Raw genomic sequence first — 13,392 nt, 5'->3', positions numbered from 1 at the left:
CTCTGGACCCAGGAAGCCTGCACTGGCCCTGCTGACTGACGGCCAGCTTCACTGACGCTGTTGACTTCTCCCTCGGAGTGTTCCCCTCCCGATTTCCAATGATGACAGGGCCATCACACATCTCTGCACGAGCTCTGGCCACTCCCTCTGGTTCCCTCACAAGTTCATTTTCTTCCTCTCATTCTCCAAAAGGAGAGATTCCCCAGCGTCTCCAGGGAGAAGCAGCGATCAATCTATCTCCTGACAAACCCTTCCAAATCCTCCCCAGTGTCAACAGCACACATTTGGAAGTCCTTAGCATGGCACTCAAAGCCTTCTGGTCTGGTGACTCCCTGTGTCTCTCAGCCAGTTCTCAACTCCAGACAAATCTCTACCCGCCACCCCTAAACACATCTGCCCAATGACATGATGCCCAGCTTTCCCCAGCACAGCTACCTGCCTCTTCTGACGGTCCCGCGAGTGACCCCATCCAAATCTTGCCCACCCTTAACCCCTCCCTAAAGTCTTCCTGAGCCACCCCAACTTGAAATGCTCTCTTTATCTCAGGTAATTCTTATCAGACCTACCAGAGACACCCCCACTTGTTCTTTTGCGTCTTCTCCCTGGATCGTCCGGTTTTCTCAAGGGTCTCTGCCTGCGGGCAGGAACCACCCTTGTTTGCCTTTAAATTTGCATGCCTCCTCCCTAAAGCAGGTGCTCAACACATGCTTGCTGACTGAAAGGCATGGGACAACATCCCAGAATAACCAACATTGTGGTTTGGGGTCAGGCGGATATACAGGCGTCTCCCCTGGGCCTTGCAGGAGGTGTCTGCAGCTCTGCGCCGGGAGATGTTCGGGACTCTGGCGGAAAGATGAGTCTGGAGCTCAGAGAGGCATCGTCAACCTATTCCCGGGACACATCTACGACCCTGGGCGAGACTGTTCAAAGAATGGGTGTCCAGGAAGGAGCAAGGAGTGCACAGCTGAAACCACAGACTCGTCCAGAAGACAAGCAGTGGTGTCCAGCAGCGGACGAGAGACGGGGAAAGAACCAATACCACCCGAATGGCTTCCTGGGACTTCTCTTATGACACCACTGTTAGTCTTTTTTGAATAATTTGGGCACACACCTTAAGTGTCCTAGCAAAGGGTAAGCTCCTTGCGAGAAAGAGCAGCGTCTGAGCTCTTCTTTGCTTGCATCTTTCTCGAGCATTAGGCACACGTGGGCATACAAGCCCTGGCACTTAGCAGTTGCTCAATAAATGCTTGTTAAATAGAAGCATGAATCTTCACTGAAAACCTACATTAGATGCGGGGATACCATGGTGTGACACTTGCTTGCCTTTAAGGATTCCAGTGGGTGGGGGACGCAGGTGTACCCACCGAGCAAATGTAGTGGGCACCTCCCACGTGCCAGGCACTGTGCAGGAGGGAGCTCGGAAAGGGGCAGACAGGGACCCCATGTTCATGAACTCACATTCTCATACTACCCTGTGGGCACTACAGCTCTGTTCTGGGGGGAAATTTGTGTGTGTGTGTGTGTGTGTGTGTGTGCACCCCCATTGAAGGCAAAACAATAGAGTAGAATGTTAACGCTGGAAAGAACCTCAAAGATCATCCCGCCCACTTGCAGATGAGGAGACTAAGGCTCAGGGAGGACCAGTGGCTTCCTCATCGTTACATAGTTATAAAGCTGGTCTGGGACAGGGATAGGCCTAACCTAGGGCTTTGGTGCTCACAATACTCACACACACTTGCTAAATTCAACGCTATGAGCATGGGCAGTGTATACATGGCTGGCACCACGTGTCATGCTGCTATACTTGCCAATTCCGGCACCCAGCACAGCTGCCTGCCCTTCATGAAAACTGCCACGCTATCCACGAACATCTACTGAGAAGCAGGATTTTTTTCCTCTCTCTGAAATTAGCTATGGGATGTGAATCTTCCGTTATTAAAGGTACCCCAGCTGGATGGCGAGGTGGCTGGTGTGTGTGTGAGAGAGAGTTTGGAGCTGATCCCCAACATTGAAGCCCCTCCCCACTCCCCTGACATGGGCCATTTAACAGGTCTTTGCACCTGTGCCACATCTGCTCCTTTTCCTCTAGTCTCAGCCTCCTTCTAGTGCCCCGGGGCCTGGGGATGGAGGTCAGGCTTCCAAAGGGGACCAGTCTGCTGGCTCATGAGTGCATATGATCCCCCCTCACTGAGCTGTGGGAGGTGGGTCTTCCTGGAACCACACTGCTGTGTTCCGCAGCCCCCTCCTGCCCCTGCCTGCCCTTTGCCCACAGGCAGTGGACACTGCTCTCTGATTGGGGGGGGGGCTATTCCTCCCCTGCTTGAAGAATGGTGGGGTATGTCTCTGCCCTGTCCTCCGTGGCAGCTGAGGACAAGTGTCCCAGGGGCGTAGAGTGGCCCATGCAGCAGGCCTGCTTCCAAACAGTTTTCCACCAAGTCACTTTCGCTCCCAGTGCATCAAAGTGGGATGGCCTCAGGGACACCCAGGAGACGGAGACCCAGAGAGGAAAACACTGCGAATGCAGGGCCAGGCTGCTTCTGGGGGTGGGGGGGGGGCTCCCAGAGCTGGGAGGGCTCCCATGGCAGGACCCTCTCATCAGAGCCGTGGAAACAATCCCACAGGTGGCTCTTAAGGGCTCAGACAAGCCATTGGGAAGCTCTGAGGTGGGCTCACCACCAGGGGGCTGGAGGCAGCTGTGTGGCCCTCAGGTGTGCATGGGGCTACACCTGGGGCCAGATGCCAGCTTGCATCAAAAGATGCGGTTGCCTGGGAGGCCTGGCTGGCAGGCAGGCGGGAGGGGCCTCAGGGTGGAAACAGCTCGGCTGGCAGAGTCGGCCCTGGCGCCTGGCCACTGGTGGCAGTGCTCCTCAGAGAACGTGTTTTCTTGTGTAAGTGCCATCCCTGCCAAAACCCCTCTCCCCCACGAAACATAACATCACCATGTTTTGCTTTGAGCAGGCACGGTGAGCCTTCGTCAACAGATGTAACTCTCCGAGCGAGCGGTGGGCCCTGGGAGAAGCCAGCCGCCCCTCCAGGAAGGGCTGCTCTGGAAGGGGCCGCCCTGCTCCACCGGGCACTTTACTTTTTCCATGTGGGTGAAAAAAGTCCTGATTTTTCATACTCCACCGATCCCAAAGGCCAAATATTTGCTGTCTGCCCTGCCTTTTCCATCTCGGGCCGAGGTGGCGGCAAGTCCTGGCTCCCGGGGAGGACTATGGAAGACCCTGCAGGGAGGTGCGCTGGGCTGCACCCCTCGTTCCCCCCGCAGCCCCGCAGCCCCGCAGCCCCGCAGCCCAGGTCCCGGTTCGTTACAGGAGAACGCGGGAAGGTTTCCCAGAGACTGGAGGAAAAGTACGTGACCGCTGCCCTGAAGGCCCCAGTGGGCAGGAAAGGGCCCCACATGGCGCTGAGGCTGCTGGACGAGAGCAGGAAAAGGATGTGAGAGGGGCAGGCCGCAACGTCTTTCTGAGCCTCCCAGTCAGCCAGCCAGGGGGACCCTGAAGCCTGACCATGTGATGGCACATTTCAGTGGGCCCTCCTCAGGGACCTCCTCTAAATACTGTCATGCCGGCTCGTTTCTCCTCCACTCAGAGGAGTGGAATTGCTGCACTAAGTTTCAGAAAGGTGGGTCATGTGTTCCTGACCCCATCTTCCTTGGGAGCTGGGTGTCTCCTCCATTTCGGAGGATTGTGGACGAGCCTGCCTTTTCGGCACTGTGTTTTCCCTCACAGCGCTTGTCTGGGTGGTTGGTGGAGCCAAACTGCTCTGCAATTGTGCAGCATCTCAGCAGCATCACTAAGGCTGAGAGCAGCATGGGCCCCAGGCCTGTGGTGAGATGTGGTCTAAGACCTTTCCAGAGGCTTCTGGGTAATGACCTGCCCCCGCCGCCTCACTGCAGAGGGTATGGCTCCATAGGCGTGGTAGCTGAGGGCAGAAACTTTCAGGGTGAGGCTCCTCCCTGCTGCCACTCAAACTCCCTGAGGTTGATTATAACTTGCTTGCCTTACCCTAGACAGCCCAAGACGTGGTGAGGCCGCCAGGAGACCAGGGGACGCAGGGAAGGCAGGGCTCTGGCCTGGAAGTCAGGAGCCCTGGGCTCTACTGTCCCTGACTGGCTGTGAATCTTAAGCAAATCCTTTCTCCTGCCCATAGGACCAGCAACATAATTTGCAGAGCCCAGTGCAACATGAAAGTGTGGGGGTCCCTTGTTTAAAAAATTATTGAGAAGTCCAAGACAGCGGCAGCAGGGCATTAACCTAGTGTGAGGCCTTCCGCGTGCAGGGCCCCGTGGGAAAGCACAGGCTGTGTGGCCGTGGAGCTGGTCCTACCTGTCCGGGCCTCAGTTTCCTCACCCATGGAGGCTGTTTTCAATCAGAGAAGCCCTCAGATCTCTACGTGTAAAGGATGCAAACTGAGCCGCTTCTTCGGCATCCCCTGAGAGTATAATTCCAAGCCCTGCAGCTGACCTTACAAGTCCTTTTCAGCTTCAGCATTCACTAAGTCGCAGAGGCAGTGAGGTTCACGCTGCTAGGAGCACAGGCGTCTGCCCTGGGTGCTAAGGAAGGAGTAATGAAAAGCACGGGAGACGGCACGCGAAAACACCGGTGGTTCCTCGCCCCATACATAGCCTGCCTCTCTCTTAGCCTGAAAATGAGCGTGAAGACCAAGCACGCGCTTCCCAGGCCTCACGAAAGCCCAGCCCAGGTAGGAGCACCTGGGGCCAAGTCTGATTCTTGTTTCCATCCCAAGAAGTGGCTGCAACAGCCACCATCTGATGACCCCACTGCCCTGAGGGTGGCTCAGGTCTGGACCACTGATCTTTTCCAGGTGCTTTGTCCCCAGGAGGTCAGAGGGCAGGGCAGGGCAGGGCAGGGCAGCCAGGGTTCTGAGGCTGGGAAGGGCAGAGCCTGGACTGAGGGACTCAGACACCGCAGGGCTCTCCTGAAGAAGGGGTTGACTTTCTGGAGGAAAACCCTTGGCCTGGCACTGGGCAGAAAGCTAGGTGGGGGCTGCTGGAGCTGAGGTGGGGATTTACACAGCTGGAGGGCCGGGCTGGTGACATCTTTCCACGCTGGCCGGTTAAAGGGATCAGAAACCTCTCTGGGATGTAAAGCAGATTTTTAGAGCTAGAGCGATGAACAGGACAGGACTGTAGAAACTTCCTCCACGTTCCTTCTGCTCTCCCGTTCTTCTTGACTTCAGGGCGCTTAATACCTTCTCCAAAGGGGTCTGTCAGGCAGGGAGAAGACCCCTGATGCCCCTGCCCGGGGAGTCCCCCTCTCCTCAGCCCCGCTGGGTGTGGTGGTCCCTACAGGGTCTCGTCTGGGAACTCGAGCGCCGGAGGCTTACCTTTCATGGTCCCTTGCGTGGGGGCCTCCGGAGGGCCTCGCTCCTGGCGGTTCAACGGCGGGGTGACCGGGGTGAAGCCGGCAGCTCCTCGAGGGGTACCCGATCACTGCCCTACGCGCCGCCCGCGGAAGCCGGGCTGGGAGTCGGAGTTCTGCGGCAGCACCGGGGCGCAGAGGCGGTGCGCATAGGGGAGGGTTCGCGGGGTCGCAGCCTGGGGGCGCCGGGCCCGCCGCCCATCCCGCCGCCCGCGCGCTCCCCGCTGGAGGCCGGCGAGCTCTGCGGCCGCCCGATCCCCGCGCTCCCGCCCTCGCTCCCTCCCTCTTCGTCACTTCTTGGGCCCTGGCCCAGATCAACTTCTGGTATTTTCAAAACTGCCGCGGCCAGGCCTCTTTGTGCCGCCGTGGGTCCCTGCGCCCGCGCCCACGCCTCGGCCAGGATCTCGGCGCAGCCAGCCGACCTCCCTGCCCGGCGGTGCTGGGGGAGCGCACCCCTGTGCTCTCTCCCAGAGCAGTCGTTTGCCTGTGGGGGCCGCCTGGCGGCGGGGGCGGGGGTGGGGCTGCAAGCAGTTCGAAATGGACATCGTCTCACCCCTCCAAAGGGTAGCGGGACTGAAAGCAAGAAGGATCCTTGAGATCCAGCCCCAGCCCTCGCCGTCCTGGTTTGCTGGGGACTGTCCCCGTGTCAGCGCTGCAAATCCCGCATTCCTAGAAGCCCCTCAGTCCTGGGCAGACGGGATGGTTGGTCATTCTAGCTCTGCCACCCTAGCTGAGTGACTGGCCAGTCACTTCATGTCTACAAACTTTGGTTTTCTTTATGAGAGAACTGGGCCCCAGCGCTCCCACATGCTGCGATTTTGTGCCTGGAAAGGCCCCTGGTGTCAACAGTGATGTCTGAGGGAACCTCCAACAAGTTGCGCCTCTTGTCGCGGGCACTCCTCTAAGATCTTCCCACGCACGTCATTCTTCACTGGTGGAATAATTACTTAATTTACTGAGCACCTACTAGGTACCAAATGCTGCCCCGATCTCCAGGAGTGCGGGAAACGCGTCGTACAGCACTGTCTCCGTGAGGAAGGCAGGCGGTGAGACAAGTAACGGTGCGGTGGTGTGTGTGCTGCGCAGGGCAGTTCAGCGAGAGAAGGGACCTCAGAGTGCGGACAGCCTGCCTGGTCTCTGCGGATCGCTGCTGGCGGTCCCTGTGCCACACCCTCCGGCGTCTCCGGCCGACCCCCATCTGGCCCTTGAAGTATAAAGTACCAGGGGCCTAAGGGGCAGAGAAGCTTTCTCCCACCCACTCGGAAAGGGTGATGTTCAGCTAGCTCTCATCTCCTCCACTTTGCAGTAAGTGTCAGTTCTCAAAGTGAGGTTCAGTTCTCAACAGAACTTCAAGGCAACCTTGAGAGTGAGGCCAGGAACCACGGTACCGGTTTCGGAGACCAGGGCTCAGGGATAAGGATGAAAAAGGAACACTGATAAATCTAACCAAAAGTAACCACATTGACCTGACCATAAATTCCTGACTGAGTGGGGCATGGTGGGTAGTCATGCCTAGAACCTGTAGCTTCCCTAGAAAAAGGGACGCCTCTGCCTGACGCAAGCCCTACCCATTGTTTTGTGCATCCAGGTTAGCACACTTCAGAAACGCCTCCTTTTCAGACCCCTCAGCAGCACAGCCACCCTCAAGAAGGCACATGATCTTGTTAACTCTCTTGTAATCCGATTCCTGCCTTCCTTTTTCCTACCTACCTTCCTTCCTTCCATCCAAATGTATAAAAGAAACTGCCAACGGTCATTCTCCAGAGCACTTGAGATCTTACTGATAAGCGTCAGGTTGGCTCAGATACATGCATAACAATCCTCTGCAGGTTTGGCCATTTCTTACATGCACACGGAGAGGATGTTGCCCCTTTGCGATTGGAGAATTTATGTGCCTGTGGTGTTGCTACAGTAGCGCAGGTGAATCAGCAAAGCGATGAAAGATATCAGTGCCTGGTCGTAGGTGAGCCTTGGATGAGCAGAGCTGGTCCCCAGCCCTGAAGACGTTCAGAGGACGAACTCCAGTTCCAAAGGACTCCGGGGAGAGGAAACCCAGACCTGTGGACTGGCCGGCCGGAAAGGGCTGGAGACAAGTTGGCAAGACACCAGAGGCCAAAGCACCAGAATAGCTCAGAGAGGGAAGAGGCAGAAAGAGGAGCGTAAGGGAAGACGGCAGATCACAGATCCCGAAGGAAGGAGACAGGGTTTCCTGGTTACTACAGCAGCCTTTGGACAAGCTTTCAGTGGCCATTCCTACCAACAACCAGAGGGATGGACTCAGGGTCGACTGGACCCACTCCTCCTGGGAGACCACATTGTGGGACCACTAGGATATGGCTCAGCTGGGCCCACGGTGCAGAGGCCCAGACGGCAGCAGTCAGGGTGGGGCTGGGTGCGATGGGGTTGGGGCAGTGGTTTAACACAGTTTTTAACTTGAGCTGGGGTGGGCATGGAGGGGGGCCATTGACAGAGGCACATAAGCCAGGCTTTTGTTGAAAGTCAAAGGAAATAGCTAAAGAGCAGAGGTCATTTAGCAGGAGGGCGGTGGGGGGGGGACAGACAGAATCACTAATGGTGGAACCTGCCAGGTGTTCATGAAGGGAGAGAGTCCCATCTCCTTGTTCTTGAGCCACTGCTGTAATTTGCTCAGAATAAAACCTCCCAGGGAGCACCACAGACTTTCCTTTCTGTTTTCAAGTTCAGACAAACAAACAACAAACAAAAAACCCACCTCCCTTTCTCCTAGAGCTTAGTGCCCCCACCTGTGCTCTGAGGCTTCCTTCCCCACCCACGCTCCTCTCCAGCATCAGGACGTTACCTCCGTTTTCCTTCTCAGGATGTAGCTTCAGCCCGCCGTGCTCATGCTCGTGCTCATGCTGGGTGAAATTGCTCCCTTCCTCCTACTTGCCAAGTACCATAGCCTTTTCAAAATCTGTATCCCTTCAACCGCCTTGTAGAGTCAACACTGTATCAGTCAGTTTCTCCAGAGACACAGGAGCAATGACCAGCAGGCTGGATACCCAGGAGAGAGTTGGTGTTGCGCTAACTGCAAAGCCAGGCTGCTGGGGAAGTTCTCTTTCTCTGGGGAGGGCAGCCTTTTTCTAGTAAGTCTTTGGCTGCTTGGACAAGGCCCACCACATGATGGTGGGTAATCTGCTCTATTCAAAGTCTGCTGATTTAAATGTGAATCTCACATAAAAAGTACCTTCCCATCTAAAAGCATCCAGAATAACATTTGACCAAATATCCGGGTGCTATAGCCTAGCCAAGTTGACACAGAGAATTAACCATCACAAATACCATTGGTGACTACTTGAACTTCTCTTCCTTGGTTTATTAGATTCTATACACTTCTATTTCTCCTAAACTTCTTTGACTTCTTCTCAAATGACTCCTCCTATTTGGTATATTTTGTAAATATAGGCATTGCTTAGCCTTATATCAATTAGTGAAAGTAACTTCACTGGTGTAGCAACAACCCCCACACCCCACTGTCTTAACACAACAAAGGTCTATTTCTCATTCACAAGACAATCAAATGGTGACTCAGGGACCCAGGGGTCTTCCATCTTGCATCACCACCATCTTCAATGTGTAGCGTTAAAATCGCTGCAAAATGGAAGAGAGAATGTCTTGAGCTCCAAGTCCAAGGCCTCAAGGTGCTCCCTGTGAGGCGATGCTGTCCTTTCTGCAGGTGGGGAAGTGACTCTGGTCACAGACGGAGGCGTGTGGACCGGAGCACCACAACAAACAAGCCCGTCCGGGAAAGGGAAGGAACAAAGGGTGCAGGAGCTGTCGGTCTGTGGGGATACTGAGGCCCCTCAGACAATGTACTAACAAAAAATAAAGATGTTCAGGTTCCTCACACCCTGCTGCTCGACTGCTAAGCTCACGCCACATATTTATGTTTTCATTCCAGTGGCATCCCATTTCAAGATAATTTCTATAGTAGTTAGAGTAAGTCACACTAGCTTTATTAATAAAGCAGGATTCTCAGGACGGTACAGTAATAGTCTATTTCTCATTCAAATCACAATCCATTGCAGGTTGGTTGTTTCTTTTAAAAATGTTGACTCACACCCTGGCTGGTGTAGGTCAGTGGATTGAGTGCCAACCTGTGAATGAAGGGTCGCCAGTTCAATCCCAGGTCAGGGCACATGCCTGGGTTGCAGGCCAGGTCCCCAGTTGGGGGCATGCAAGAAACAACCACACATTGATATTTCTCTCCCTCTTTCTCCCTTCTTTCCCTTCTCTCTAAAAATAAATAAACAAAATCTTTTTTAAAATCTTGACTCGGGGATCCAGGGCTCTTCCCCCCTGTGGTGCCACCTTCTTCAATAAGTAGCCTCCAAGTTTGTTGTAGACGAGGAAGGAGACTGGAGCTTTGTGGGTTGGGGATTATCATGGGACAGGCCTAGAAGAGGCATGTAATGACTATGGGCCCCATTCCATGGGCCAGAACTCAGTCACATGGCCCCAACCAAAGGCCGGGGGCTGGGATACACCCCTTAGCTGCATCACCACAAGGAAAGGGGGACACGTGGATGCTGGCAAGCCCCACCACTCCTTAACATACCCCTCTCCAACCCAGACCTTTGCCGGGTTTTTGCCCTTTCTCCTCAATAAGCTCTCCAGTGCCATGGATTCAAAGTCCGTGCAGCATTACTGTCTTGTTGACGCCAGTGTTGCCCCCAAAATGATCAATCCCTTGGAAGTGAAGGGGCAGTGTATGTTTGGAAGGCAGCTGTGCTCTACTATCAACACTGCCCAGGATGGAACTTTTTCAAAGGACACAGATTGCCAGTCCAGGGTGTTTTGCGGCAGTTTCCAGAAAAGTTGGCTCCAAGGGAAAATCTAAATCCCATTTTCCTACTGGCTTCCATTTAAAATAAGTAACAAAATTCCCTGGTTAAAATAAGCAAGAGGATTCCCTGGGAAAGAATCCATCAACATTCTCTATCGGAGATGTTTGTCCGAAACGATATTAAGTTGTCTTTTTTTTAGCCCAGTCTCCAAACTATATTTTCACAGTGCTTAAGTTTCCCATCTTTTATTGTTTCCTCCCAGAAATTCACCTGAAATTTCTCCCATGTCTACAGATTCTTACCTTGCATTACATCAACCAGTACTGGAATTTATTCATACAGTAGCTCATCCTTGTCCACGGAGGATACATTCCAAGATCCCTCAGTGGACTTCTGAAAGCATGGATTGTACTGAACCTACGTATACTGTGGACTTTCTACACACACGTACCTGTGATAAAGTTTAATTTATGAATTAGGCCCAGCGACAGATTAGCACAGTAACCAATAAAATAGAACAGTTATAAAAATGCAGTGCAACAAACAGTACGCACATGTGGACTCTCTCACTATCTGACGGCGCCCCGTGTACAGCGCGGGCACACCGAGCAACAGAAGGATGGCAGCACCCAGGCAGGATGGAGCGGGACAGCGTGAGATTTTGCACTGCTTGGAACGAAGTGCAGTTTAAAACATATGAACTGTTTGTTTCTGACTTTTTCCCTTTAACATGTTACACTGTGGTTGACCATGGGTAACTGAAATGACGAAAGCAAAATTGTGGGTAACGGAGAGCCCGCTCATCTACGGCCAAGCAGCGCCTTGCAATACCACTCTTTACCAGTGGGTGATGCTATGTAATATGACTTCTAGCCTGAGAAATCCTTCAGGGGGCTTCGTATTGTCAAATTAACACCTTATTTGATGAACTCTGTAAGGGTGAAGTTCTGAGAAAAGCAGTGTAATTACAAACCTTCCTGATTACTATCATGAAGTCTTAGCAAAGACAAACTACTTAGATAGTTCATCCAAATAAGTTACATGTTCAGGACGAAAGTGGCTGACTTCATTTGGGGCTGGATGTAGATGAAAAAGGAGGATCCTTGATGATCTGTAGGAAGCAGAGGCTCTTTTAGCCAAGCTATCTCCTGGACAGTGCAAAGGGCTCCTCTCGGGAATCCCTTTCCAATTTCAGGATGGCAAATAGGGCCAGAAAATCCCTGTATCCAGGCAGCCAGGAACTACACACATCAAAATAAAAAGACCAGAGGGAAAGGGGCATGAATGCTTTTGAGGAAGATATTCTCCAAAGGATTTGGTACATGTGAGGTTCTTTATAGCAAGCTTTCAAGAGGCTGGACTTTAAAACTGATCAGAAGAGCCCGACTGGACATTTCTATCTATACTCCGGATGGAGACCCCAAAGCCATACTTAGTTCTTTGCAAGGTTTTGTTTCTCATTCAAAACTGGGGAAACAAAATTCAGAACAATGTGGACGGGTGTATACAGTGCATTTATAAGATAAAATTCCAGAGAAATAAAGTTAAACCCTACATTCAGATTCATCATCCGTTGCAAGGATGAAGCTTAGCGATCCAGAAAGATCCACTTGGTACTGGGGGCCATTCATGGCTCTCCCTCCTTGACTGAGCAAGTCCGTGGCCAAGAGCCATGTGGTGCTGAAGGTGGGTCCCCAGCCTCACGGACATTACGGTTTTGATACGAATACAAAATGAGGTGAGATTACTAAAAAAATGGGATCTTAAATTGCACTCATTGAAAAATTAATGCAGGTTGTCCAACAGGAAGTTATTAAACACCTATTAGGCCACAGCTTGGAGACTGGGAGCACAGAGCCGAGTGAGAGAGGGGAAACATTGGAACGATAGTCTGCGGTCTTTTGGGACGATATGCATGGTCAGGATTTCTTCCATTTCCCCCTGCCATAATGACAGAAGTAGCAAACATCTGAAGTCTTTCCTTTTATTTTAAAAAAATATATCAAAATTGCATGCCATAGCATAATGAAAAAATTATTTTAATATGAAACTAATAGTCTTCCTGGATCGGGGGTGGGGGAGGTGACAGGGTGGTGGACTGGTGGGTTTTGTGGCAGAGGTCTGCTACATCGGGACTTCTTTGTAGTATTTATTTTTAGTAAGCTGTAATGCTTTATTTTAAGTACTATTTGATAGTGTAAAATTATATGCACATCTTACTTCAATAAAAGAAAAATTCATTTAAAAATAAAAATAGTATTTTAAATTATTTCTAGACATGTTTCTAAATAAAAAGAACATAAAAATTGCATGTTCTTCCAAAACTAATGTGTGCATTTAGTGCAACTATAACTACAATAGCATTTTTTAACTGGACACAATTAATTTAAATTTTATATGGAATAATTAATGTCCATGACTAGCCAAGAAAACTTGCAAGACACGAGTGAGGGCAATTACATTCTCAAAATTAAATATTGTTTTAAATCTATGTAATGAAAATAACACATGAATAAAGATATAACTCAGAGGGATAAACTGGAAAGTCCTCAAACAGATCCAAGTTCATCTGGGAAACTTCCCAGATGACAGACCGGCACTTCAGCTCCGCCTGAATAGGGTAGTTTATTTGATAAATGACGTTGGCACACTTGGCTCCATATCTGGAAGAAATACAGTTAGATCCTTGCTTTACCCCCCACCTTCACAAACTCACACAGGCACGCACACACACGGTCCATTGGGATTATCTGAATACAAAATTAACCCAGTAGAAAACGAGAGGGAACTCGGAGAGTCACTGTTCACATTTCAGTGGGAGGACGACACTCTTTAACAAGACAGGAGGCCTAGAAACTATGAAGGGAAAGCTGAACAAATCTTGCTACACAAAGAATCGTAAAGCCTCCGTAGTCAAAAGGTAAAAGATACATGCTAGCTTGGTAAAAAAATAGTTTCAACACATATAGGGTTACTTTATTTTTTTAAAGTGTTTCCATAAATTGATAGAAAACAAGGATGAATAACTCAGTAAAACAAGCAGACAATATGAGTTGGCAAATCACAAAAGAGGTGTTTTAAGGAGACAAAATTATGCTCAGAGACTGAGACCATCTTTGATGACAGCTTAATGACACTTCCCTGCAGGAATTACAGTAATTTCACAAGCCTAAAGCATACAGGAAAATGTCTCTTAATAAGCC

The 13,392-nt window shown here is 51.4% G+C and overlaps 1 protein-coding gene across 2 annotated transcripts in view; it reads right to left on the bottom strand.

Annotated features, from left to right (window-relative positions):
• The window catches only part of SCARA3 (scavenger receptor class A member 3), a 35,333-nt gene extending 29,524 nt beyond the window's left edge, over positions 1–5,809 (bottom strand). For both annotated transcript variants that reach the window (XM_045831681.1, XM_045831682.1), the window contains exon 1: positions 5,350–5,809. In XM_045831681.1, the coding sequence (XP_045687637.1) occupies positions 5,350–5,356 (7 nt within the window). In that variant the 5' untranslated portion in view covers positions 5,357–5,809. The remainder of the gene's footprint in view (positions 1–5,349) is intronic.
• Between the last annotated feature and the right edge of the window lie 7,583 nt (positions 5,810–13,392).

The sequence above is a fragment of the Phyllostomus hastatus genome, unplaced genomic scaffold (genome assembly GCF_019186645.2).
Source record: "Phyllostomus hastatus isolate PE091 unplaced genomic scaffold, TTU_PhHast_1.1 phas_contig_159, whole genome shotgun sequence".
Classification (NCBI taxonomy): domain Eukaryota; kingdom Metazoa; phylum Chordata; class Mammalia; order Chiroptera; family Phyllostomidae; genus Phyllostomus; species Phyllostomus hastatus.
This window is presented reverse-complemented; position numbering and strand designations above follow the sequence as displayed.